Below are 27,102 nucleotides of genomic sequence, written 5' to 3'. Positions count from 1 at the left end.
AAGGAAAACATTTATTTTGGCGCATTGGACTAAAATTACTCTTCGAGCTCGAAAATATAATACAAACATAAACAGTGTGAATATCGCATTCGAAATGTAATAAAACGCAGCATATAAATTTAAAATTTATCACTGCAATGCATTTGGAATATGGAATATAATTTATTGGCAACCATTTTCAGTTTGTTCACTTTTAAAGAATGCAAGCACTATTTCTTCATATTAAACGCATTAGTTAATCGGTTCGAGAGTATAACATTTTTGTACAACTTGTTAATTAAATGGAACGTTGCAGTTTAAATAATACCAAAACAAGGGGAAACTATATGGCTGAACATCACCTCTTGGTGATTTTGTTTGAGTTGGCCCCTAGAAGTCCAGGAATGCATCGATGGCACACTGATTGGTCAGCTGGTCGAACTGCCTGTCCTCGTAGATACGGATGGCATCCCTAGCTATGATCTCCCGCGGCGAGAGCTGCAAATGGCAATTGGATGACTATTCCATAGCATAGTAAGCTTAATTTGACTTACACTCAGCAGCTGCTTGGAGCTCAGATTGTAGTCCTTGTAGAGGGAAATCCTCTGGAGCGCCATCACACTGCGGATCCGCTGGCGCGGCTCGATGGTGAGCAGCTTGCGCAGCACATCCCTGCCCTCGTGGGTGAGCTGCTGCACCTCCTCCGGCAGGAAGTCCTCGCCGCCGCCGTCACTGTCCTGCAGACAGCCGTTGATCTGGGCAATGGAGGGGGCATTGGACAGGCCGTCCTCCGGCTCCACACTCTCCCGCCGACGCAGCAGGTGGCGCTTGATGTTGGGCGACTGCAATGGGGTAGCATTACCAATACCATAACTACATTCATCCCTTTGAGTTAATCCCTTAAGTCGAGCATACTTTTCAGCGACCCTGGAAATTAGCCAAGTCGCAAACCCTCATCGCAGTACCTCCACCAAGTTATACAGCTATACTTATAGATATACAAATAGAATCCGTGTGTCAGAACTTCTGATTCCCAACCACCGAGTCTGCAAGAGATCACGGGTAGTCACCCAAGCGATGAGCCACACACCTCTGTGTATCTTCTCCCGGGCAACTATTCCAAAAAACAATAATTAGCGTCCGGTGACAACACGATCAATGGTAGCGCCCTGAATCACATCTAAATAACCAAACAATTTGGCACAGACGCATCAACACGCAAATACGCAAATCACAAACGTCAGCTTATTGACTGAGCCAACTAACTACTTGGCTCGGTATTTTTTGTTTTTTTTTCGCCATGGAACTCAATAAACTGGAGTAAACAGAAACTGGAAACGAGACTTGGTGCATCAATATTTCTACTGAAAATTCTTGAAGAAAATCAAGTATTTGCTTTAAATAGCACCACAGACACCCTTTGTTCACATGTACCCGCCAAAATGTACCCTATCTATAATAGTGGAATCTAAAATAGGCTAACATCACTTTATTACAAGAACTATGCAGTTCTATCGAGAAAAGTCCAATGGGTCAGCACAGCTGTAAAATGTGTGCCAGTGGGATAAGCCTATAAACGCAAACAAAGTCTAAACAGCCAAGTGCCACGTTCTAATTACAGAACTAATAAAGCTGAATCATAGTATAATGTTCATAACAATACCTATAGCAACAAAGAACACACATAAAGAATACTCTGGAACCTCTATAAGAACTTCAGCCTCACTTGTAGGTCCCTATTTTAGTCAATCGTGCAAGAGAAGCAGCAATTATGTTGATTACAATGACGGTGGAAGTCTAAAGTCGGAAATCTGGATACCCGACTTGGATAAGATCCATGTCTAAGATCGGCTGTGCCTAACTAGCCCGGCAAAGCTCAGTCGGCTCCGCGAGCGCTAATGCATGCAAATTGGATTCAATTAGCGGCTACAGCTTCTAAAATAGAAATAGACCATTTTTGTCCAGTTGATGGATTTTGCTGATGCTGCTGATGCTGCTGCTGCTGGACTTATTGTCGTTGTCGCCATGGAGAGTGCTGTAATACTCGCACTCTCACTTGCCGAGTACGTCCACATTTGCGGTCACTTGGAAGGGAACGATGGGGACTGGCAGATCGACGGGCGAATACCCCGCATGCCAGCGCCCATGCTTAAGTGTACTGTGAGCGGAAAAGCAAGGGAATATTCGTACAATTTCGGTGCAATTGATATGTCGACAGCCCAAGGGAACTACATACATATGTCTGTCGTTCTATTCGATCAAGCACATTTGTGGAATACCATGTGCAACTCCCCATTGAATAGCTAAATTCATGCAAATCTAATTTGACAAACGCAATTGTCATGTAAAAGCCACTTACTGACACTGACTAGCTGCTAATTACAGGGGCTGCACTTGAATACTCGCACACATGGTACTCGCACATGGCATGGACATGGTAGTCCGGGTTCGAGCAATGCACGCACTTGAACTTAACTTGCACTGCACCCGGACACCCGGAGAAGTGGCCACCTCGCACCTCGCGGGCGTGACCCAAAAATGGCATTCATGTCGCTTTCACGGCGGAAAAGCGCAGGTGGCGAATCGCCCCTTAGTCATCCAGATTCATTCCCAGACCCAAGGTGAGCGTTGCCTGAGCACATGTTTGGTATGTGTATCAGTGGATAAAAGTCCAACTTAGGATGCATTGAGTGGTGGCCTAATGCCGAGAGATTTCGAAAGGTTTGACCTGCATTTGGAGCAACAAATTAAGCTTAATCAATGCGGCTGCGACCGCCAACTGACAAACAACGAAATGTTGACAAAGTGAAACAGTTTGGGTTGTGCTTAGCTTAGAAAAATTAAATTAAATCACAGACGCGCGGGGCGAGGTAATGATCATCGGTGGATCGGGGTAGATCAGGCCAGAGCACGGCCGGAGCAGGGCGGAGCAGGGCCACCTTCCTGGTTCGTTGATTCGAAAACAAGTTGCGAAATGAGATGAGTCGAGCGCACCACTGATTCTGCTCTGGTTCCCGCAGACGCTGCCGATCTCCGTATACATAATGGTGATACATAGTATCTGCTTTATCGCTGACAATGTGACGCATGGTAATTGTAATTGCCGGCACGTGAGCTGGACGCTGGCCTGACCGCCACCAGCTGTCACTCCATCGGAACTGCGCTACAGTGGGAACTAGAAGTATTCCAAACGCCCAACCGAGCAAAGTCGCTGCTAATCACACTTTGCTTTTGGCCAAAAGCATTCGATCAGCGAAGAAGCTAGCGAAGCTAGTGGGTTTAGTTGGCTTCCAGTCCATCCAGTCCATACATTCTTTCTCTCCGTGTAGTCAAATCAGCTGGAATGCGACTGCTGCGTTGGATTTGGCCAACTAGATCGTAGAATCATGCACAGCTTGGGTTTGGGTTGGGTTTGGCCCTGGCCCAGTCAGTCATGGGTTGCTGGAATCCATCTTCCGTTTGAACTAGCATAGGTCATCAACCGCCTTCCTTCTCCAGCTGCCATTCGCGCGGTTGGCCAATTATCGTCGCGACAAAGTTTAGTGCGAGCAAAAAGCTTGATAGTGATTATTATTTTTATATTTCCCAGAATTAATGTCCAGAGATAATTGTCTTAATCGACTGTACATCGCATATTGCACAGTCAGCCAACAATCAAAACACAAAACCCAGCAGAGAGGGAAGCGGACAAGAACGGATTGACAATACTGAAGTGCGCAGCAGCGCAGCAAAAACCGAAAACAATCTGCAAGATTTTGGTTTTCGAATGACCATTGCGGTTTTACGAGTGCTAAGCTGGCCGATGAGTGGCGTGGCCTCCACCGAGCAGACCTAAACAAACGCGCCAGGAAGTGCTCTTCGACCTGGCCAAGATGTGGGCAAGTTGGCTCGCAGCCCATGGCGCAATAGGTTGCTCAATCGCCGGATTGAAGCTGCATTTATTTAAATGCACATGCACATCCATATCTAGCCAAAGACCACTGCGATCGCCTGCCACATGACCATGATGGGAGGATGGGCCCTTTTCAATTACAGTCATTAAAATGCGTGCCTACTTTAATTACAAATTTCAAAACAGAAAAGGCGAACGGCGCGCATAGATTTTGCAGTTTTTCTCCTGGGGGAATGGTAACGCCGCTGCCCAGCCAGCAGTCCAGTCTCTAGTATCCACCATCCACCATCCACTGTCCACTGTCATTGTCCACCAGTTGGACAGGCTGGACGAGCTGGACAGGCGGCGTATTATGCGACAATGACCTCTTTTCCGTGCTTAGGACATTCAAGGCCAATAACAAAGAGTTATGTATCCATGAGATACAAAGGCGACTTGGCCGCTGTTCTGCTGCGCTGCTGCTGCTTTGCTGCCTTGCTGCGCTGCTGCCTTGCTGCCGATCGCAGGTCTAGTACTGGGATGTGTATATGCACAAGTATGTGGCACGCTGTGAGTGTTGCATGCAGCAAGCACTGGGCAACAAGGTGCCACAAAACCAAGCAAAGCAACTCAACCCATGTTGCCCTGTGTAATTACCATTGCCAGGATGATAATGATAATGATGATGGTAATGCTCCTGCCTGGCGATCTATGCTAGTTCTCCCTCCTCGCCTTCGTGTTGACGACCAGGACAATGTTGATGTTGATTGCAACGCATGTGCATTTTATATTATATGATAGGCCGAGCGCGGCCATTCCCTCCGCGATTCCCACTTCAGCCAATCTTAAAAGGCAAGTCCATATCCATGCCCAAGTCGTGTCCGCAGCGCACAAATTTATTGCATTCGCTGCTCCGCAAAGAGGCTGCAGAAAATCTACGTCCAGAAGAGGTTCCCTTTTGCGGGCTGCGCAAATATTTATGCAAGTCAAGAGCATAAAAATGTCGCAAGAAAATGAGAAGACCAGTGCAGCCATTAACTGACCACTTGGCCCAGCAGGCAAGTGCTTATGCATCCTGCCCTGCCCTCCACCTCTAAGGCGCCGCATTCCCACCTCTTCAGATCGGACGGCGCACGAGGAGGATCGGTGACCAGCTCACAGAGCAGTGCCATCCCGTGCCTGGCGGCCAATTTTCCACCATCTCCTCCACCAGCGCCAAAAAGTTGCATTTGATTTGGCGTTGGCATGGATACCCTTCCCAATGCACAAGAAGTAATACCCATAGTAAAAAATAAAACCTGCACTATGTACTTCAGCTCTGCCAGGGGATGGGCTCCATCTTCAGGAGTTCCCGAAGCTGAAGCATTGGAAGCCAAGCATCGTATAACTTAGATATTCGATACACAGATCTTTGCTCTCAATGCATTTAAATACAAGAGTTCCCCCAGCGGAAAAGGCACAAGAAAGGGTACAACTACTTCCAATCTCACATTTTTAATAGCATCGCCTACTTTGGATGGGGCTCAGTGGTTCAGGTTTTCTTCTAACTTGGTTGTTCCCCAGCGGAGCTGAGGTTTTTTATTTTGATCGAGCAGTTAAATTTCTGGTGGGGGATATTCTGAACTGAGTGTGTAAGTAGTATACATATGTATGTATGTACAAGGACTTGCAAAGTGCCATGGCAAACCTGAGTTAATAGAAGCTCCAACTAAACTCGTAAAAGTGCGATTGAAATCTTAGCTAAGTTTAGACTATTAGCACAGTAGTCACACCATTGGAATACGTCATATTTCCCCACGAACACAGTTCGCATAGGCAGCCGTTCATCCATGGAAATCATTGAGCAACTTAATAATTGCAATTATGCATGATTTTTCTAAACGCAAATATCTACAGATTGTGAGATTCATTCGTGACGAGATCTACAGAACTACAGAACTACAGAACTGCAGAACTGCAGAAATACGGCGCTGTAGATCGACCTTCAAAATTGGCAAGCGACTGGTGGTTGTGGGTCATAAAGGTTTTCGGGTTCTGGGTATTCGGTTTAGCCATCCATCGGTTTTGCATACACTTTACAAGTGCCTAGGTACGCAACAACGTGGCCAATCCTAAAATATAGACTCAGAAAAACAGGTAGACAAACAGCCCAGGACAGATAATCCGTAGGCCCATAAAACCCAAAAACCGAACCCAAACGGGTCGTAAATAAACAGATGGGTCGCGTTCAAATATTTTCGACAGCGGACTTAATGTGGCTTTCCCTCGTTTATCTCTTCCATATCTATCCATACTATCTCGCACCATTAGTATCATCATGTGCACTCTGAAATCAGACTCTTTCCAAATCCAATCAGAGCACGTTTAACTTAAGAGCTCTCCCAGAACTTTTCCGCTAAACGATTGTCTGACCTTAGAGATGTATTGTATCTTCTATAAGGCACTTCGTTTCCATGATATGCTGTTAGATTCCCCGTAATTTTATGTACGAACTAGTAAAATTCTTCAATCCATTGGGCAATTAATGATTTACAGCTGTTTTTAAGACCTGAACTATAAACGATCGCACGATCGTACGATGTGAGATGATCTGTTAGGACCTGAAGTATATTTTACGAAACATACGTATTTACGAATCTATTATTATGCTCTATCTATTATATTATATTTATGCTCTATATACATGTGCAGCATATAGATTAGGATTAAAATCACGAAGAGCACTGGCTTGATTGGATTTTTTCGGGTGTATAGCATATACCTTTAGTGGACCAATTTGGAGGAGCCGAAGAAGTCGTGGACGTGGATTTCTATGAGCATGACAACTACGGATTGGGCAATTTAGAGCACCCACACCCACAAGTGTGTAATATCACTTTCTGGCAGGGAGTGGAACTTTCCACCGATCTAAACTCATCTATCCTTTTTGGTGCTCGGGTGTACTATACATGTGTACATATATCTGGTGGCAGTCTATAAAAAGAATCGGCAGGCCTGTTTGGAGCTGCCCCAGGGCATTTATCATTCTAAGATAATCAACGATCGGAAACCCCCTGCTTTGATTATGTTAATGATGTTCCGCGGCGGGATCGAATGCAGCCTGGTCTGGTCTGGTTTGGTCCTCTTCTGGCCACTGGCTTAGTTCGTCTTTGGCTCGTTTGCTAAAGTTCTTGGTGGTGCTGATGGTGCTGGTGGAACTAGCAGGCATGTTGGCCTGCCCCCTAACCGCGTCTCTTGCACAAGTTGATACCGGTTTTTGGCCAGGCCAACTCCTCTGCCGCCTCCGAGCTGCCGAGCAAGCAACCCCGCAAATTGCATTGAACCACAATTAAGCATTTTTCTTTGGCCCTGGTTTATTGCTGATATTATCATCGTACCAACTGCATTTGAAAATCGTGCTGCGTTTAATGACGCTTATGGCAATCGATCAGCGGCCAGGCGGCCGGGCAGCCAGCGATCCTGGCTAGCTCGATTTTATAAATAGATCCTACCGCCAGTTGCCAGTTACCAAGTACCAGATACCAGATACCAGGTACCAGGTATCTGCGGTCTGCCAAAGAAGTCTTTGCAGAAGGCTTACAAATTGCATTCGCTTTAAAAATAGACAGCGCACAGTGAACAATTTGCCGTCTATTTATGGAGAAAGGGTTCTGGATGGGAGCTGGGATTGGGGATGGGGCGCTGGAGCGGCTTAGAACGCCGAACTAAAAATATCCATATCCGCGGGATCCTTGCGCGACTCTCACGTACGCACTCCCGCTGCCCCATCCTCCAAAGATTCTGCCTGCTGTGCCTGCTGCGTGCAGCGTCTTGATGCGGCTGCTGTTGTTGCTGTTGCTGCTGCGCCTGCTGCCGCCGCCGCTGCTGCTGCTGCTGCGACGTTCGTGCCTAGCACGCTGTCTATGGCCATACCGCCGATGCTCTGCCGACGTCGACTTCGGGCGTTCGTGATCCGGCGACGAGTGTATATAAACGCCCCGGCGCGCTGGCATCCAATCAAAGTGTTTCTTGAAACTGACCGGTGAGAACACGCGGCAGGCCAGGCCAGCAGCGCAGTGGATTAAGAATATACCTACCTACACCACACGAATCCTCCACATCGCACACACAATTATATATATATATTACTTTTTTTTTAACAAAAATCTACTATTTTTTTTTAACTCTGTGCGTTGTGTGTTTTGTTGCAGGGCGCGAAACGAAATCCCAGAATATTCTCAAACTAAAACTGCAAAACCGCAAATCGTTAACAATAAGTGTATCTGTGAGATACGCAGTGCCAAAGCAAACTCAGTTTTTAAATCGACGTAGCCGCTTCAATCAAAAGGTGAGTGCTGGCCAAGGCCAAGGTATCGAAACAGTGGTGACCCGGGTGGAATCCTTAGCGCTAGCAACGAGCCTGCCTTATCTGCATCGCTGGGCTATCGAAGTGGCCAAATGGGTGAACCAGCCGATTGGGTTTCGCAAATCACCGTCAGCGTCACCGTCTCTTAACGAGTTTCGATTGCCAAGTCTTGGCGACGACGTACCTAAATGCAGTTTTGGCCAACAAGAGCCGCTCGTAAATTATAAAGATCGTATCATGGCATGGGGGAACCATGGCTTCTCGCCCAGACGGCGTTGCGTAACACCCACGAAATAATGGCCAGACCAGCAGTCGAATAGAGGAGTTGTGCAGCCATACAACACAATGCATTTTATTTATGAGGCTGGGCTCAAGAACCCCATTAGATTGGAGTCCGAACCGTTATATCTGATATTTTTCGTTGAATAAATTGGGGCTTATCGATGGCCATAAAGCAGCTGAATTAATTAGCATAAGGAAATGAGCAGATGGCCGTCTAGCGGCGTAAATTTGCAAGTCAGTCGTTATCAGATGGTCCGAAATGGTCCGAGATGGTCAGCTTTGAGAAACTAAAGTGATCACCGTTTAAGTGCCGCATTTGAATAATTAAACAACGCTTTCAATGTGGGCCAGTCGGCGCCGGGAGAAAGGAGGCATCATTAGATGCACAGCCAGTGGGCTGCCAGTGGGATGCCAGCAGGACTGGCCGCCAACCGGGTCTACGAACTGCCGACGACAGCCAATTTAATTCAGAGGTAGAATTTCATTTAATCAAATTACAAAAGAACCAAACGAACCAGAACGTAATTCCGCGGAAGACGAAACGATGATTGGGGAATTTAAAACGGAATAGAAAGTCCGGACGACTAAAAAAAAATCTCAGTGAGGGTCATTGTGCAGCCGAGTGCTTTGTGGGTTCTAAATTAATGTCCCCCGTCTGCCGTTTCCATTCCAGAATGAAGTGCCAACTGCTTTTCGTGGCCACCGTGTGCCTGGCCAGCGTTTGGGCGCTGCCCGTGCCCGACGAGGAGGTGGCCATCCAGCCGGAAAATGCCGCCAAGGCCGAGCTGCTGACCAAGACCGTGCTGCCCACCGCCGTTGAGCCTGCTCCCTTGAAGCCCGAGGTCGAGAAACCGGCGGAGACCAAGAACATCGAGACCAAGGCCGCCGTTCCGGAGCAGCCCGCTGCCGCCGCCCCCGCCACCGCCGCTCCCATCACTCCCGCCGCCGAGCCAGCCAAGGAGATCATCAACAGCGTGGAGCTCAAGTCGAGTGCGCCAGACGTAGAGACCGCTCCAGCCATTCCCGAGAAGAAGACCCTGCCCGAGGAGACCAAGCCCGCCCAGGAGACAGCTCCCATAGAGGCCGAGAAGAAGCAGGAGAAGACCGCCCGCACGGAGGCCGAACCCGCTGTGGAACCCGCTCAGCCCCAGGCCACCAAGGCAATTGAACAGGCCCCCGAAGCGCCAGCCGCCAATGCCGAGGTGCAGAAGCAAGTTGTCGAGGAGGCCAAGCCCCAGGAGCCCAAGATCGATGCCAAGTCCGCCGAGGAGCCAGCCATTCCCGCCGTAGTGGCCGCCGAGAAGGAAATCACCGTGCCCGAGCAGCCAGCCCGCCAGGAGAGGATCAACGAAATCGAACAGAAGGAGGCCAAGAAGGATGCTGCTGCCCCCGAGGAGCCCGCCAAGGCCAAGCCAGCTGAAGCCGCACCCACCGCCGCCCCCGAAGCCCCCAAGTCGGATTCCAACATCCAGGTGATTGCACCCGAGAAGAAGTCCATCGAGTCGTCCCCCGCTGCTGCGGCTGCTTCTCCTGCTGCCCAAGCCGCCCAGGCCAAGTCCGGTGAGGCCCCCAAGTCAGTTGACCAGCAGAAGAGCACCGAAACCGTTGCCGAGTCCGCTCCCGTCCTAAAGACCAATGCCCCATTTGCCCCGGCCGGTGCCACCAAGCTGACGGAGGCCGTCAAGGAGCTGGAGAAGGAACAGCCAGCCGCTGATACCGCCGCCAAGGTCCTGCCAGAACAGAAGAAGTCGGAGGAGACAGTAGCCCCAGTTGGAGCACCTGAGCCCGTCGCCCCCGTCGCCGCCACTGCTGCCGTGCCCGAGGCCAAGAAGATCGACGAAGCACCAGCTGCCGAGCCAGTGGCCAAGGGCCAGGAGGCCATTGCCGAGCCCATTGCCCAGGCACCATCGGCCGAGCCCAAAAAGTCGGAGGAGGAGAAGTCAGACAAGTCCGAGTCCAAGGTCGATGAGTCCTCGGAGTCCAAGGAGTCAGGGGAGAGCAGCGAATCGATGGAGAACTAGGGATAGTAAGAGCTTTACATCTACCACCTTGCCTTAACCCGCACCCGCACCCGCACCACTAGCACCACCAGCACCACCAACCCTCCCGACCATCGCACCACTGCTACGCCTTGGCAGCGCCTTAATATTACGATCGTAGTTAGTGGTATCCTTAGTTGTAAATGGAGCAGAACGAAATGACACACAAAAAATCATACAATCATACAATGAATATGAAGGGCAGAACTGTGGAGAGGATGGCGGCCCAGGATCAATAGAACCAAGTGGATCGGAAGGTAACCACGCGTAGGCATAACAAATCAAAACACACAACAAACAGGACAAACCGCTAAGATGGCATAAAGTAATACTTATAATTATAATTTAATTAATGTAATCTTAATTAAATCTTAGTCATTGCACGACAACCACCCGGTACCCGCCCGTCCCCAAAACTCCTAGATCAGCCTATCCATGTCCGAACCAAGACCAAGACCAAGTTCAAGACCAAGTCCTTTCTACAAATAACACACAGAACGAAGCCAGCAATCGATGAGTATCGCCTATGATACATTATAAATGAAAAAAACCTTTTTTTTTTTATTTGAGCTCTAACATAATGAAACTACATTTAATAACGATAGTGTTATAACGTATATATGAGAAGAAGTATATATGCTTTTATATAGACTGAGAAAATTCTTAAATAAAAATCGAAAAACTAAAACGCAACGAGTACTATCTGGGGAATGGAGTCCCCAACTTGGGGGAATTGGAAACGTCTGGTCCTGAACGTGGAATAGATAAATACAGACTTCGAATTGAATAGAAAAAACACTTGATTATAGAGCTCCGATTCTGACGGCTAGTCCAATTATAAACGCTCGGATTATAGAGCTTCATGGTGGACATGGGGTAAACACACCGAGTATTCCCCACAGATGCAATGCAGCAAACCAGTTTCCCAGTTTCAGATCTGCTGAGACTGCACTATGGATATACTCGTACATAGTAAGGCTAGCTAGAGCTATCGCTATTGCGTCGGAAAACCAATCGGATCGCCGAGATGGCGCATGCTCGCATTCTGAATGGTTATTACCGCCGATTGAATTACCGACTACCGGATTTGGTCGCTTACCTTCTGCGTCAGCATCTGACAGGCAATGACGCCCAAGGCCCACCAGTCCACCGCATGGCCATAAGGTTCCCCGCACAGAATCTCCGGGGCTGAAACGATACGAGAGGGGGAGAACGTTTTACCCACCCGCAAACAAATGGTGCAGAGGCAATGGTTTGTTCGGCGCGCCGAATTCGGATGACATGTGGGTATACGGACATGGGTATATGTGGATGCGGTATACGGACAACACAAACGGACAGCTTGGGGAACTTGGAACTTGCAACGAGACATGGCTGGTCGAGATGATTGGATGGATCATTGGGATAATGCTCGCAAAAAGGCCAATTACATTTCTACTTTGAACGTGTGCTTCAAAGGATTTATTCTGCTTAATTCGATTTTACAATAGTAGTTAAGTCGTAAAGTACATTTATCGATTACTTTTATAGCTTGGACATACAGATAAACATTGATTTACATACATACACGTCTATATATTGGATCCCTTGATCCGTTGATCCATTGATACATGGAGTCGGTACTATCGTTTAATCACTACAAGTACAATCACAATCTTTTATACATACATTTCTACCGCCTCACCGCCACTTGCTTCGATCTCAACATTAGTTTTAGATGGGTTTTGAGTTCGTTAAGGTTGCTTACTTCTGTTCTTCTCTCGCACACCGCGTACAATTTCATAGCTTGCATCATTTTCGTTATTTACACTGGCGATTAAGATATAATTAACACAATAAATTTGCTCGGCTGACAGCTAACTGCTTGCTAGTGGAGCTCAAAGCTTGTTTCTGGAACGTCTTGCATGGATAATAACGGGGATATAGCTTATACATTTGGTGGGATCTGGATAGCTAATGGTGGCCTATGCAATCTACAGCCATCTCCTTTTGGCATTCCATGGCTATCAACGCAGGTCTCCCTTCTACTTTTAAGTCCTGCCGTGGACATGAGTCCTCAATTTACCCATATCATGCTCGGGGATTAAGCGGTGGTCAATGGAACCTAATGGACATCTAAGGCAATAATAACAACTAAAAGTATTAAGGCAAAAATGTTAAGATGACAGCCTACACGTAAAACGATCTAGTTCAGCAGGGACGTGCCATAAATAATTAATTACTGCGCGTTTCATCTTATCATCCTGGTCTACGACTCATTCTTGGTCATGGGCAACGAAACACTAGGAGTAAACGGTTGAAAAAAAAGAATCTACAAATAAATTAACTCGCGAGCAACTAAGCAATAATCACCGAAGTGACCCAACTACACAATGATGGAGCGATCACGATTCCCCCGCCAGCCCGTCACATTGCGAGGGTCTCTTTGATAATCTTCTTCATGGCGTTACCCATGGAGGGAGCAGCCGAGCCCGAGGTGGAGTAGTCAAACTTAAACAAATACGGCTGCACGTCCGGAAAGGATGTGTCGAAGATCAGGTCCAGTTCGCTCTGGCTGGGCGTCTTGGGCACGTAGTCGTGCCGATTCATCAGCTCGGTGATGTATATGACCTTTTCGGTCAGGAGATCGGAGACATTCTCGCGGCACAGCTGCCTCTCATCCTCGTTTTCGTGCTTGATCAGATCCAGGTGCACCGTCCACACCTCCCACGGGATCGACTCCTGCGGGAAGGGCCAGCGGTTCTTCTTTTTCTGGAAGAACTCCAGACTGATCTGGCCGGAGCCGCAGCTCTCGTTGGAGCGCAGTTTCTCGCTAAACGAGTTGATGGCCCGCTTCACCTTGTGCGTCAAGCTGTCCGAGGTGCAGCACACGTAGGTGAAGTCGATGAAGTTGCAGTCGACGTCCGTGTAGCCGACTGTGCCAATCGAGTACTGGGCGTCGCCCGTGTACATGTACTTGCCCAGGCAGCGGTGGAAGAGGACGGTGTGAAAGATGGTGGCCACCGCCTCGTCCACCTGACGACCCTCCATGGTCAGATCAAAGACCTGTGAACGCGCGTTCATCGCGATAACTTCTGTGTTTGTGTGCTGTGCTGCCTATGTACAGTGTTACGTCGGTATTGTGACTTTGGTTTGCCTTGTTCCCTAATTGTTCCCTTACCTGCCTGCTATGTTATGCCTCTTAATTCTGACCTTGGTTCTCCGATATTTTTACTGGCTCACAGTAATGTTCGTAGTTGAATAACCTTTCTCATTAAATGTACATATGTAGTTTCATGCTTAAATAGTAGTATCCTAGAGTAACAGGAGGTTATATATGCTCTATTTTCCTATACTGCTCTGTTCCCTTTACTTTTGCTGGGCTTTCGTTTCGAAAATGCCTTTGAACGATTTGGATGGCGATGGATCGGTGCGCCTTTTAACAGCTAAATCTATTACTTAAGTATTTGTATGTTTAAGTTGGATTAGATCGTACCCATGTATTTGAAAGTGCCACACATGGTGCGCGTGTTTGCCCCCAGTTTGAGCCACTTGCTAAGGCCGAAGTCGGTTAGCTTTATGTGAAACTGTTGAGTTAGCAGGATGTTCTCCGGCTTCGCATCGCGATATATAATCCCAGCGTTGTGGAGAAAATCTGAAAACAGCGTACGTGAGATTTTGCTAAGCTGGCTTAAGGCCTCTTTTACTCACCCAAGGCAAGTGCTATCTCACCAATGTACAAGCGAACCAAATCAATGGAGAAATGGGTTATCTTTGAGAACAACTCGCCGTTCGGTACGTACTCCGATACTGCAGTGGATTTAAGTATTTAGCATATACATGAAATCGGTAATATAGTTTTATCACAACGTACGAATATGGAGGTTGTGACGGTTCTGCCACAGATCAACTTGCTTCACGATAAACGGATGATGGCCGCACACCTTCTGAATGTCCGCCTCGTCCTTAATCTGCCGCACGCTGTTGTCTTCGATGAGCTGTTGGAGAAGTAGCGGAGTTACTAAATATGTGCAAGTATGCAAACTGAATGCTAACAACCTTTGATTTCTTCAGCACTTTTAGGGCGTAGCACAGACTGTTGTCAGTCTTGCTGGACACCTTGAAGACCACACCGAAGGCTCCCTTGGCCACCAAATGATCGATACGGTACAGATCGTTCTTGCTGGACTCCTTAAAGTGCGAGTTGAAGATTGAGTTGGTCAGAGGTCGGTGCCACTGTGTCTTGCCACGACGAGAGCCATGAAGTGAGGTCAAGCTGGAAGAAATGTTGGTATTTAAAATATGGAAACTTAAGGAGAGGAGTCTGAGCAATTCTACCTCTTTCGCGTGGCCTTGTTTCGATGACGAAATGAGCTGCGGGCGCCGGAGAAGCTCCAGTTAAGTCGTCCTCCGGTAAGGCTGCCAAGACTCCAGGTGGAAAGCTGTTGCTGAAACAATGCGAATCATTAGCTTTTGGTATTAAGTACATAATTCTTGCCCTTCACTTCTATCTAACCCATGTGTATCTACATACATTGTATGTAAGGTATTTATACATTGAACACGCGGCGAACTGCTCGTCTATTGAATGACCACCAGTGCTGAAGCCAACAAAACGGCATGAAAGCAGGCTCAGCGGATTTATTACGGCTTACCTGCGTCGTTTTCACTAGCCCTAGCCCTTTCCGCAGGAAAACTCAGCTAATGAATTCGCAGAACACTGTCTAGCAATCTTTGAATTTCTACGGAGGCGTAGGAGACGGTTCTGCGATGTTCACTGGGCGACGACACGTGCGTTATGGCCTGTGAATATTTGCAAACAACGCCACCGATGATCAAACAGCTGGGAACGGAACGCAGAAGTGAGCGAGAGAGCAAATCGACACCAGCTTATACAGTCGTGTCCACCAAAAGTGATCATCTGTTGTTCGGCAAAAGAAAAAAAACCGTCGCTCTTCATGAAATTACTGATTTGTAGTTAATGCCAAACTGGTTAATATAGCGAACGATTAAATGTTCTTACCACGAGGTATATAATTGAATGTTCTTAAGATGAAGTATACTTCCTAAACGAATCAAAACAAATTTATAGCTAACACGTTGATTTAAAATTTGTTCTTCCAACAAACGTTTGACAAACAATGCACAGCTGTTATTTTTGCCAATCTGAAAATTTCATAAATAAACTACTGCTGAAAGATTAATACATAAGTTTTCGCCATTAAAAGTCTTATCTCTTGTTTTGTACGCTTTTGCAAAACATGTACCAATATGGTTGCCCGCGACTGTGGCCAGCGTTTCTTAGCTTGAGGGTCACCATTCCGTATGGCTACACACACGCATGTGGGGCGTAATATACAGATCTTTGGATCTGGATCTCCGTGTGGGCTGTGCGATCCTCAGATTCATGCAGAGAATACAGAAGGGGGCACGCGGGCGGGCGGATTTGATAAGGGGGCGCCAGAATTTGCGCAGCGGGAGGCTCAATTGGCATGGCCATGAAATCCGTATGCGAATGCGGAAATACTCGGGGCATTTAAAAAGTGCGGAAAAGAGCGCCCACACACGTGCTGCTTTTGGGGAGCCCCGAGGAAGGAGGGGGGTTTTCATGGGGGGTCAGGGGTCAAAAGCCGCAGCGTAATTGAATGGGGAAAACGCGAACCCAACACCCATTAATGACGCAGTACTTATTCGCGCTGACGAGGGCAAACATGGCCAACAAATTCTACATATTTACGTATGTACATATATATGTACACATGTGCCTATGTGGGTTGCCTTATCAGCCTGTCCTATATACCACAACGCCCACCCACCACCCACTCCACTTGCGACTCTTCTTACTCATTACCTACCTGCTGTGATTGTACAGGCTGTTCCTCCTCGCCCGGAGGATTGGACTGGGTTGGGAGGTTGGTATGGGCCTGGAACTGGATTCTCCTGCTGCTCTGTTGCTCCAGCTCCTGTTGCTGCTGTTGTTGCTGTGGCTGCTGTTGCTCCTGATGCAGCTCCTCCTGGTGGTAGTGGTGATCGGTGGCTGTGGCGCCTAGTTCCGCTGCGCCTTGTGGCCACTGCGATGTCCTTCTGCTTCTGCTTGCATTACGCGGTTGCGAGTTGCCCATCAAAAGCTCCACTCGTCCCAATCAATTCCCGTTGTTTCTGCTTCTGTTTCCTTGTCGTCCGTTTGTTGTTTACACACACACGCCGCACACCACCACACTCGTTCCACTGGAATTGCGCAATCACCGTTCGTGTGCGTGTGTGTGAGGGGGACAGCCGAAAAATCGCAGTAAAAAGCGCGCACTTCGCAGCCGGGAAAGGTGAAATTCTAATATAAATATTTGGTAGCTAAGGCTGGCTCTATTTTGCTGTTTTTTCTGCGTGTTGTTTTTGTTGTTGTGCAGGCAGCAGTGTGACCAGTCGTCGGGTGGCACCCAATCGCAAAAGTGCAAGTGAAGGGGCACATTGTGAATTAGGGACGCTTGATGTCAGTGAGTGATTATGTTTCCTAAGGGTATTCGGAGCATTGTGGGCTGACAAGTAGGGATGTCGTGATATTAACAAAATATCGTATAGATGTTATTTTTTTAATCAAAAACAATGATGATAATATTTAAAATATCAAAAAAAAATGTCGATATATTTAAAATTTTCGATTTTTTTTTGTTTTCAAACAAAAATATATAAAAGAAATATAAAAATATAAAAGATTCTTATTAACTTCATGTTTCTTATTTAACTGCTTATTTAGCTACCCGGAGTGATCAGGAGGTATACAAAGTGCTACTAAATTAATCTCGAGCTGTAACTAATTAAATAATAATCTATTATTTTGTCATAATTATATTAGTGAGCGAAATAGTGAGGTCTTTAAAGTGAGTAGTAAACATTTTCTTAAATAAAGCCTGAAGAATGTTTAACTTACTGTTGGAACCCATAGTTATTGCCGCTTTTAATATTTGTTTGGGAAGCATATTTTCTTGTAGCCCTATAATTCCCAACTAGTTCTAGCTAAGACTGTAAGACATGTCTTCTAATTTAGAGCAGTAGAGGTCGAGCAGTGAGTGTAGTGTATGTATAGTGTATGTGTATATGTAGTGTATGTGTAGTCACTGTATGTGTAGTCACTGTATGTGTATGTGTATGTGTGTATGTGTGTATGTGTGTGTGTGTGTGTGTGTGTGTGTGTGTGTGTGTGTGTGTGTGTGTGTGTGTGTGTGTGTGTGTGTGTGTGTGTGTATGTGTGTATGTGTGTATGTGTGTATGTGTATGTGTATGCGTATGTGTATGTGTGTGTGTATGTGTATGTGTATTTATTTTTTTTTGTATTTTTTTTTGTAGTGTATGTGTTCTTAAGTGTGATTACTTGCAAGATCACATTGGCATCCCTCTTGAGCAAATAACCAGGCAAATGTTATTCATACAAGTGTTTGAAATGTTATCATATTTATTTTAAAATGTTTATTCATAAAAAATATTCAAAATACAATATAAAATCAGTACTGGAAATATTCAAAACATCAATCATCTAGAACTAGCGTTTATATTTAATTTGTTGTTAATGTTGTTGTAAATTTACATAATTTGTTGTCTTCATGTAATCTTGAAACTGATTTTGTTGTCGTAAACAGTCCTCCTTTTTTACCATTGGTATGCCATAGCACTATATTAGTATTTGTAGTATATCAGTATTAGTAGTATATAGTATTATTTCTATTAATAATAATATTAATATTTCTAATACTACTATTATATGATTACATATATGATTTCTTCTATACAATTTTATTCCTGCAGATATTCATAATTTTGTTATTACAATAACACGAAAATATTTAAAAGCGATAGTTCCTATCGATAGTGCAGGGCGATAGTACAAACAGCATCCCCGAGTTTCACCAGTGAAACGCCAGAGTTTTTTTTTACAAACAGAGTACGAGTTATCAGGCAAATTCAAAGGATTTTTTCGTAATATATATAGCTTAGAAAAGGGTGTGAAAAGCAAAAGCCGGGAGCCATGGACATGGAACTGAGTCTGGACGAGATTATTGAGCGGAAGCGCGGGCACGGCGGTTATCGTCCCATCGACAAAAAGTTGTAAGTGCATTTGCCGGACAGCCGAAAAAATGGCGTTGCACTCAATGTGTTTCTTATTGCAGCAATGCGAACTACTCCAAGCCGCGCCGCTTGCTGAACAAGCCTTCTTTCAAGCCATCGGGCGCAGGAGGATCCCTGTCCGATCCGCCCACAAAGCACACCTTCGATGCAAGGAACAAGATCATCCAGAAGGCACGTGCCAAGATAGGTGATGCCCGGGATCTGATCAACCAGAGCATGCGCGATTCTGGCATCGATGCCCGCCAGCTGTTGCTGGATCGGAAGAAGGCCCGCCCGGCGGGCCCAGTGCCTGATGATGAAGAAGAGTCGTTCAAATCATCACGTCACGCACGCGGAACGGGAGTGCACTTGGGTCGGTTCGGTCAGCGCACCATTAGCATGTCAAATCGTCCGGGCGGCACCATCCAGACGAAATGGGACACGGACGACGAGCTCGTGGGACTGGGTGACCACAGATTGGCGGGTCTGCGTCGTTCCTTTGGCCCCAGATCCAATCAGCCGGGCAAACCCTTTGCTCCACGGGGCTATGTTGATCATGACAATATGCAGGACCTCGAGGATGGTTAGTTAGTGCCTTTTCCGCCAAGCCGTTCTTTAAAACCACTCTTCCAATTTCAGAGGAGATCACCCGCACACTTCACTTTGGCAGCTACACTGGCCAGCAGCAGCCGCCACCGCGCTACACCTTTGGTGGCTTCGACCTGAACCGCGATGATGACGTGGAGATGTCCACAGCTCCACTAAAGAACAATATAGCTAACGATCCATTCTCTATTTACGAGGTGGCCCGCAATCGCATTGAGCGCCCTTCGTTGCCCACCCCACTGGTAGTTGGACGCACGGATACCAGCGAGAAGCTATTCGAGCGCCGTCATCGCAACAAGGTAAACACAAGCAATCTCCCAGAATCGCTGCGGGCTCGTCTGTTTGGCGGTGAGCCGGATCGTCGCGTTTCACATGGGATCTACGCCAACGAGAACCGGGGACAGGTCGTTGGTGGCGGTGGTGGCGGTGGTGTTGGTGGTGGTGCAGCTCAATCGATGTCCCACCCCATGACAATGCGCCGTTCACCACCCACATTGCCGTTGAGTACGTCGAACAGCAAGGGTGGATATCGCCTGCTGGTGAGCAATTTGCATGCTAACGTGACCACTGCAGATATTCGCGAGCTCTTTAGCGACATCGGCCCAATGTACGACGCACATGTGGTGCGTCCCGGCACCGCCGAAGTTATTTACAAGTCACTGAAACACGCCGAGATGGCCGTAGACGCATATCACCATCGTGAGTTCGATGACCAGCCAATGCACTGTGTGCTGGTCAATCCGCACTCCTCCCTCCGTTCCTCGCACAACGCCAGGTGAGTGAAATGCTTAAAAGATATCAAGCAGTGTTGTTCAACGTTCTCGTCCGTAGCTCTCGCACCGTGACCACAAACTCGTCTGGCGTGGAGGTGGACATCGATGCACTTCACTCGGTACTCTTCCGCGACCGCTAGGCACTAAGCAGTCCTAGACAATCCCGGGAACTAGACAATTTTCTAGACATACCACCCATTTTACCATCTCCTTAGTAGTAAGTTCATTCTCACTTTGGGCGCGCTTACCGACGTTCGTTCAGAAAACTACACAAGTTTAAGTATAGACACTGTTTCAAAATAGACAAGAACATTGTAGAATTCAAAGCATACATTTCTTTTTGTTTCGGATACTATTTTTTTTTTTTTTGTACTTTCCTAACGCATAACCTGGCATATCTGTATTTTTAATTGTCTGTCTCCACTATACGTTGATTTAGTAAAAACTGAACAAACTCATTGTATCATCATCAATGCAATTCAACACCCAACTTAATGTATGGCATCTAAAATGATTTCACATCCGGTTTTGAAGTTGAACATCGGTATTGAAACATATTCTCGTACCATTTTTGTCTTCTTAAAACCAATAAGGATGGTGAGAAAAACCAAGGTGACCCAGTAATGTTACAATTGCTTGTATAATATTACATAAAATGTACAGTTTTTAAATTTCATAAAATTAATTCATAATAATTAAAGAGAAAGGAGCAGTTTGGTAAGAGTTAAGAGTTGCAAAAAAAAAATTGTATGTATATATAAAGTAACTTGGAGGACGTTTAGTTGTCCCGGATGCCCGTTCCGTAGTTTGCACCGCCGGCACGGTTCAGAGCCTCCCGGAAGAGCTCAATGTCCAGTTCGGCCTCCACGCCCGCCTGCAGTTCCACGGCGAAGTTCTGCAAGTGAGTAGAGATTAGAGGATGTATTTCAGCATCTGGCATCTAGCATCTAGCTACTGGTTACACACATTAAGGACATCCTTGATCAGCGCCTTGTCCGTGGACATCTTGGCCCGCTGGATGACGCCCACCTCCTGGCCGATCCACGTCAGGAAGATGAACTTCTTGCGCTTGGACATCTCGTCACCCATCTGGATGCGTATGTAGCCAAAGGCACGCTCCGAGTCACCGAACTGCTGTCGGAATTCCTCGAAGCACTGACCGCGTGCATGGACAATGATCTGGGCGCCATCGAACTTGAATACCGCCCACTCGGTGTCCGTCAGATCGGAGCGCACATCCTCGTACGCCTCGCGAATCGAGTCCTTCTCCAGCGACGTGGCCAGCGGCATCTGGGGATTATGAGCAAGCGAAAAGGGATTAGGAACCACTTCCAGTCGGAAGTATATATCTTAATTATGTATTCCAAGTCCGCCTCGTTCCGCCAAGGCAAATCACCATATCGATAATGAATGTATTAATCACTCAAATGCACTCAATCCGGGGCCAAGTACTCTTGACGGCGCCATCTATGAGTCAGATTTGATCGGGGCTTTCGCTTTCGATGGTATATTACATTCAATTCGACTTATTTCCGTGTCAGGCAACCACAAAAACGCCCAAGGAGACGGCACGCCACTGCATCGCCCACTTGCATTACGTGCGGGCAGATTCACGGAAAGCAATTTGTTGCCACTTTAGTGCTTCGCAAACACAATACCAGCGGCCCAGTGCAAAAGTAGGCAAAATAAAGCAGTTATTTCGAACCCAAAGGCTTTATAATGATAAGCTTGAGCATACCCGCATTTTATATTATACAATTTTTTGATAATATCAGAATAGTACAGACATATGAGGGTACCGGTTCAAAGCCCATGATATTGTAAAATTATTGATATGTAAATGAATTTAAATTGCTTGATAAGTTCGATTGCTCGATAGGGAACTTTAAAACCGAAGATTACTTTTAATTGTGATTTATTAAGTGGACTTTGCGGTATCATAAAAAGACATCAACACACATTTCTGTGCACAAAGTTGGGCGCAGCTTAGGTGCTTGGAAAGCGTGAAAAGCGATCGGATCGATGGGTTTGCTATAGTACATATAGAGCCAAGTACGTATGGTTCGGAAAACTACCCTTTCACGGAGTGCACTCTGTGGTTGCCCATATTGTCTTAAGCGGATCGCCGCATTGAAATCAATTAACGCGTGACAATTTTCAATCAGTAGCCGACGGAAAGCAGGTCAGAGATTTGATAAGTGACTTGGGGTCGTCGCAACGGGATGACAACAAACAAAGGCAACCGAACTGCTGCTGGTACAACTGCCACCTAGCAGACCGGGCTTGGAGTCAGGAACAAGACTCGCGTATAAATAGACATTGAAGCCGGGCCAGAGATACGGCTAGAGATACAGATACAGCTAGAGATACAGATACAGCTAGAGATACAGATACAGCTACAGATACAGATACAGATACATATACAGATACCGATGGGAAGACGGAGATAGAGATCGCTCTATAATGCGTTCAATGACCGGAGAGTACGGCGTCTGGTGAGAAAAATCAATTAGAAAAGCGACGACTGCCGAAAATATCAAACGCCAAACAATTAAACCCAAAGATGATTCGCGCGACGACTTTCACAACGCAGCGCAGTGAGAACTTGGAGTTTGTATATGGATGTATGTTGTCCATGGGTCGCATAGAACTATGGAACTTGTCTGAAGCTCCCGTTTCGTGGCTCTGAATTAATTAGTCGGAAGGCGAAAATGAAGATGCGGACGCAAACTGTGCCAAAAAGAGCGGACGACCAAGAAACCGTTGCAGCAAATGACCCACCGAAAATACCCAACAAATTTTCCCCCAAACAACCAGATAGCAGATACAAATGTATATCGGTGCCCCTCCTGCAACCTCCATGGGTACGCGGGCCAATTTGTTGGCTAAAATTAGCTGAAATTAAGTTTCCAACCGATAAGCCTGATAACGTGCGCACATATACTCGTAAACCTACACACTTTATGAATATGGTCATATCTCCTTCTCTGGAACAATGACAACACGACAAATTAGATCACTCCGGTTGGGCTGGGAGTGCACCCAAAGATTGGATAGGATAGTCTCGGATAGCCCCTCCTCCGGAATTGACGCAAGTATATGGTCCCAAAACACTGATAAGAAAACTGTCGCAAAACTATACGAATTGAAATTGATTTATTACAGAAAGTTCTTGGGATCGCCCGGGCAATTAGTGCCGGGTAAGTCGAGCCATCCCCTCAGCAATCTGGCAATCTCCAGGGATCGACTGTTCCAATTTTGCACACCATAAAAATCCACCAGAGGTTGGCGCTTAGTCATAGGAATTGAGATATTGGGCTTGCTGCTGCAGGGTATCAGAAGGGGAGATTAGTTCCAGAGTGCGTCATGCTCGAGAGAGCCGCATAGACCCCGACCATAATTGATAAGACAGGAAATATATACATGTTTTCCGTTTCATTTGCAACAAACAATAATCATAACTCCATTGAGTTAGCCACCTTCCCAACAGGAAAGCCATCTGCCAAACATTTCGCTCCACTCAAATGGCATGCGGCCATGTCCGATAGATACTTATACGTAATGAGCCATATATGCCCATATGTGCATTCATACAGCACGTTGCATTGCCACTTTATATACATAGGTGTATATCCATCGATATCTGGCAATGAGCGAGCCGGCGATGCATCAAACGCGGCTATAACTGCAGCTAAACGTAACCAAGCATAATACTGCAAATAAAATTGCTAACGAAATTGCCAACGAAAACGAAAACGAAACCGAATCGCCGGCCAAGTGCTCAAAACTGAATTGCCGCGTAACTCAAAGCTGATACCCTTGTGAAAGGTATCTCAGTTGCAGCTCAGTTGGAACCCAAAGTCAATGGGGAATAGCTGCAAGATATCAGTGAGTGCATACTTAGAATAATTGCACTTCTGCTAGAAGCCTTAGGAGAAAGTGTTCCTAGTAATTAATAGAACACCTATTAAATCAGAATATTAAACCAAAGGAAACAGCCAGCGATCGCAGAACTGAAGAGTTAAAACACTAACTTCGCAGATATTTTTCGCTCAGCGTATTATATCATTTGATGTGTGTATGTGTGTGCACTGGCATTGTTTCAAAATGATATATGCATCATACTATATCTCAAATATCCCATGCTCATATAAAGCGTGAGCTCATAAAGCAAATACTGATGCATGGACAATCAAAGTAAGAGTATTCGCCAAGTATAACTTTCGACTGCACTTCACATTTTGTGTTTCATTCGCTTTCGTTATGTATGTACAAGTGGACCGAAAGTGTTTTATGTTGACTAATGAATTTCAGATAAGCGACGGAAAAAATTCCAAATAATACGATCGGGCGTGAATAAAGCGAAATAAAGGAGAGGCCATGCAGATATACAAAATGTGGCACAGTGAAGGCACAATATGCGGGATATTCTTGGGTCGATGCAGCTGACTCACTGCGCTGAACGCCGCATCAGTAAGGCAATTGAAAAATAACCAATAAATTGCAGCGAATCGGTTATTAACCGCTTCGCCTTGGCCAGGCCAAAACGAAAAATAAATAAATAAATCGCGATGTAGTGACAAATTGCCAGCTGCCGCAGCCCCGTCCCAATGACGTACTTGCTCCGGGTCTGGGACCGCCGATATGTCAATGTTCTTTTCCCTACTTCACTTTACTTAATTTTATTTCATTTTACTTTATTCTGTTTCACTCGCGACTCCACACGCACACACAGCGTGTGGATGCAGCAGTGCAGGAAACAAAGGAGCAAACTGTTTTGTGCCTGCTCACGCCCCAGACGCCCGGAGTCGGGGGATCTTGGATTCCGGATGGGGATGGGTATGGGTATGGGGATGGGGTTGCGTGAATCATGCCGCCTGAAGGTGACGATGCCGATGCCGATGACGACGACAACGACGACTCGGGGAGCGGATGACCAAAATTGGCGCGTCAGGAAGCGATTTCGGAACATTGGAGGGGGTGTGGAATGGCTAATATGCCCACCCACTCCTTTTGCTCCCTCCACTTGGAAGCCTCGAAATGGAATTATTTATCAACCTGCCTGCTGGGCACAAGCTCTTTGTCTGGAGCCATAGAGATTAGGTTTACGAACAAGTGCTGTGCACCAAAAGTCACATGAATCGCAGATCTCGCGATCAGCTGAACGAAGTACCCCAAAGATAATGGCGCTGCAACTGTTGCGCCGGCTCCCATTGCCCGCCAAACGGCGTAATCTGGAAAGCTATACGTGTTGGCCAAGGGAGACGGAATCCGCCGCAGTAACCACAGCGCCTTCGCTGGGTATCGATGGTGTCTGGAGAGCCGAGAGCAAGTGCACGGAAAACGCACTTGAACTTGATATGCAACGCATCGAAGGCGTCGCGTTCGGATTCCGATTTGGGCTTGGACTTGGATTCGGAGTCGCCCCCGCAATCTGCATCCGCCCCCGCAATCGCATCGAGCCGAAATGATGCCCCTCGAGATTCGGTGCCTGTCCCTGCCCCTGCCAGAGCCATAAAACCCAGCTGCCACCCCGCCTCCTGGACCTCTGGCCCTCTGGGGCCGGTTCTTGTGGAGCGGAGTCGCCGGCGAGCCAATGCCAGAGTTATTTACAGACACTCACGCATGCCCAGCGAGATACACACACGCCGCATGGGCCTGGGCTTCGGCAACTCCGGAGTGTACACCGCGAGAAAGCCGTATGGCATCTGCTATTTGAAGGGTTCTTTATTCCCTGAGCTAATGTCCGAGTTCAATGCCACTGTTGGTAATTGAACGTTCATATTATTGTAGCTATTTCAAAAATGGCTATATGGTGTATGTTATTATTAATCCATTTATTTTTTTTTTTTAGATTCTCAACTAAACTAAATCTAACCAATTCTCCCTGCTCATAAGATGTGTATGTTATTATTAATCCATTTATTTACTTCTTATTTTTTTAGATTCTCAACTATAAGATGAGAAGATTAATCCATTTATTTATTGTGTATTTTCTTTAGATTGGCAACTAAACTTTCCTCGATTTTCAAAGTTGTCCTACCGGATTGACGCAGCATATTAGGTACACGGTTTCTTTCGGTGTATTTATAAGATGTCTCTCCGGCCGCTCTCTGACTCTCTGGACTGCCCCATCCAATCTTTTATAACTCTTAATTTTCGGTCGTCCCCTGCCTGTATACACACACATTTCATGGACCCTGCCCGGAGCAGGACTACCGACCCTGCTCTGGCTACCCACTGCCGCTCCAACTGGAACTCCATGTGTGCCCACCCCACTACTCACCCTTCTCGGCTTGCTCTCCACCAACTGCTCGACCTCGATGCCGTCCGACATGCTGGTGCACTGTGTTCTGGATGTGGATGTGTGGATATGATATGGTTCTAGATGCGCAGCTGGGATGCTGGTGCTCTGGGAACTGCTTCCTGGGATCGCGAGTAAGTCTGGAGGGGGATCGGAGCGCTGGTCCGGCGGGAAGAGCGGACCGTTTGCAAGGTGGACAAAGTGGCAGAGTGACAACGAAAACAAAAATACACAGCGCCAGAGAAGGAACACAATGCAAGCACAAAGAGCACAGTTCCAGATATCCAGATACCAGAGCAGCCACTGAACTTCGTCCGACCACCACGAGTTGTATCTCACGAATGCGGCGGTGCCGGCGTCTGCAACTCCGAATGAAGTGCCGACCGTCGTCCGTCGTCCGTCGATCGCCGAAGTCGGCGGCGCGGTCGCCGTGGGTGCGAGCGAGATGCACTGGGCAGAGGCCCCACGCCAGCTGATGGCCATACAGCTGGTGCGACAGAGACAGCTTGCCGGGGAGCGAGCGAGAGAGCGCCAACTGCGACGATGTCGCCGCATTTGGCTTTATTTTCAGTTTCATTTGCAGTGCAGGCATTTCGAAAAGCACCAAAAAAAAGCCAGATGTTGGCTAGTGTTTTACTCGTACACCGCGAGAAAATGCTGCACCGCCACCCTCTATCCATATGCGCAGCCATTACGCCTGGAGTACAATTCGAACTCAGAGTGGACTCCCCAAGCTGGCGCAGCTGAAGCTCTCGAGGAGGAGCTACAAACTGAATCCAAAGCGAGGAGGCTTTCGAGGAGCTGGGAACCAAGGATTCCATCGCGAC

The 27,102-nt window shown here is 46.9% G+C and overlaps 5 protein-coding genes across 7 annotated transcripts; 2 read left to right on the top strand and 3 right to left on the bottom strand.

Annotated features, from left to right (window-relative positions):
- Positions 1 to 142: 142 nt before the first annotated feature.
- On the bottom strand, positions 143 to 16,975 carry LOC6550126 (serine/threonine-protein kinase S6KL). 3 transcript variants are annotated; one of them, XM_001977671.3, is made up of 9 exons: positions 16,351 to 16,975; positions 14,834 to 14,943; positions 14,555 to 14,771; positions 14,370 to 14,493; positions 14,207 to 14,305; positions 13,992 to 14,150; positions 11,616 to 11,704; positions 534 to 821; positions 143 to 477 (listed from the first exon to the last, which is right to left on the bottom strand). In XM_001977671.3, the coding sequence occupies exons 1-9, from the start codon at positions 16,615 to 16,617 to the stop codon at positions 370 to 372; spliced, it is 1,461 nt and encodes a 486-aa protein (XP_001977707.1). In that variant the 5' UTR covers positions 16,618 to 16,975; the 3' UTR covers positions 143 to 369. The 3 variants fall into 3 exon arrangements, with proteins under 3 accessions (XP_001977707.1, XP_015011134.1, XP_015011135.1); XM_015155648.2 differs by having other exon boundaries at positions 14,834 to 14,937; XM_015155649.2 differs by lacking the exon at positions 16,351 to 16,975 and adding an exon at positions 15,151 to 15,295.
- On the top strand, positions 7,770 to 11,204 carry LOC6550127 (protein bangles and beads). The gene is made up of 3 exons (XM_001977672.3): positions 7,770 to 7,871; positions 8,041 to 8,177; positions 9,151 to 11,204. Exon 3 carries the CDS (start codon positions 9,152 to 9,154, stop codon positions 10,496 to 10,498), a length of 1,347 nt encoding a protein of 448 aa, XP_001977708.1. The 5' UTR covers positions 7,770 to 7,871; positions 8,041 to 8,177; position 9,151; the 3' UTR covers positions 10,499 to 11,204.
- LOC26526357 (autophagy-related protein 101) lies at positions 12,272 to 13,993 on the bottom strand. Its single transcript, XM_015155968.2, has one exon. The coding sequence runs from the start codon at positions 13,577 to 13,579 to the stop codon at positions 12,923 to 12,925; it is 657 nt and encodes a 218-aa protein (XP_015011454.1). The 5' UTR covers positions 13,580 to 13,993; the 3' UTR covers positions 12,272 to 12,922.
- A 1,317-nt stretch (positions 16,976 to 18,292) lies between the features above and the next one.
- Positions 18,293 to 20,647, top strand: LOC6550125. The gene is made up of 4 exons (XM_001977670.3): positions 18,293 to 18,592; positions 18,655 to 19,175; positions 19,232 to 19,973; positions 20,030 to 20,647. The coding sequence occupies exons 1-4, from the start codon at positions 18,513 to 18,515 to the stop codon at positions 20,109 to 20,111; spliced, it is 1,425 nt and encodes a 474-aa protein (XP_001977706.1). The 5' UTR covers positions 18,293 to 18,512; the 3' UTR covers positions 20,112 to 20,647.
- Positions 20,593 to 26,618, bottom strand: LOC6550124 (coactosin-like protein). The gene is made up of 3 exons (XM_001977669.3): positions 26,258 to 26,618; positions 20,938 to 21,261; positions 20,593 to 20,866 (listed from the first exon to the last, which is right to left on the bottom strand). Exons 1-3 carry the CDS (start codon positions 26,306 to 26,308, stop codon positions 20,750 to 20,752), a joined length of 492 nt encoding a protein of 163 aa, XP_001977705.1. The 5' UTR covers positions 26,309 to 26,618; the 3' UTR covers positions 20,593 to 20,749.
- Positions 26,619 to 27,102: the final 484 nt, after the last annotated feature.

The sequence above is a fragment of the Drosophila erecta genome, unplaced genomic scaffold (assembly GCF_003286155.1).
Source record: "Drosophila erecta strain 14021-0224.00,06,07 unplaced genomic scaffold, DereRS2 tig00000126-arrow-pilon, whole genome shotgun sequence".
Taxonomy (NCBI): Eukaryota; Metazoa; Arthropoda; class Insecta; order Diptera; family Drosophilidae; genus Drosophila; species Drosophila erecta.
This window is presented reverse-complemented; position numbering and strand designations above follow the sequence as displayed.

Excerpts from the sequence above, each read along its gene's own strand:
- LOC6550127 (XM_001977672.3), top strand. The coding sequence starts at position 9,152 with ATGAAGTGCCAACTGCTTTTCGTGGCCACCGTGTGCCTGGCCAGCGTT.
- LOC26526357 (XM_015155968.2), bottom strand. The coding sequence starts at position 13,579 with ATGAACGCGCGTTCACAGGTCTTTGATCTGACCATGGAGGGTCGTCAG.
- LOC6550126 (XM_001977671.3), bottom strand. The coding sequence starts at position 16,617 with ATGGGCAACTCGCAACCGCGTAATGCAAGCAGAAGCAGAAGGACATCG. Across the intron at positions 11,705-13,991 it reads TGGCACTTTCAAATACATGG|CCCCGGAGATTCTGTGCGGG; the intron begins GTACGATCTAAT and ends GTATCGTTTCAG. Across the intron at positions 822-11,615 it reads GTCAGATGCTGACGCAGAAG|TCGCCCAACATCAAGCGCCA; the intron begins GTAAGCGACCAA and ends ACCCCATTGCAG.
- LOC6550125 (XM_001977670.3), top strand. The coding sequence starts at position 18,513 with ATGGACATGGAACTGAGTCTGGACGAGATTATTGAGCGGAAGCGCGGG. Across the intron at positions 19,176-19,231 it reads TATGCAGGACCTCGAGGATG|AGGAGATCACCCGCACACTT; the intron begins GTTAGTTAGTGC and ends TTCCAATTTCAG. Across the intron at positions 19,974-20,029 it reads CGTTCCTCGCACAACGCCAG|CTCTCGCACCGTGACCACAA; the intron begins GTGAGTGAAATG and ends TCTCGTCCGTAG.
- LOC6550124 (XM_001977669.3), bottom strand. The coding sequence starts at position 26,308 with ATGTCGGACGGCATCGAGGTCGAGCAGTTGGTGGAGAGCAAGCCGAGA. Across the intron at positions 21,262-26,257 it reads TGGAGAGCAAGCCGAGAAGG|ATGCCGCTGGCCACGTCGCT; the intron begins GTGAGTAGTGGG and ends CATAATCCCCAG. Across the intron at positions 20,867-20,937 it reads TGATCAAGGATGTCCTTAAT|AACTTCGCCGTGGAACTGCA; the intron begins GTGTGTAACCAG and ends ACTCACTTGCAG.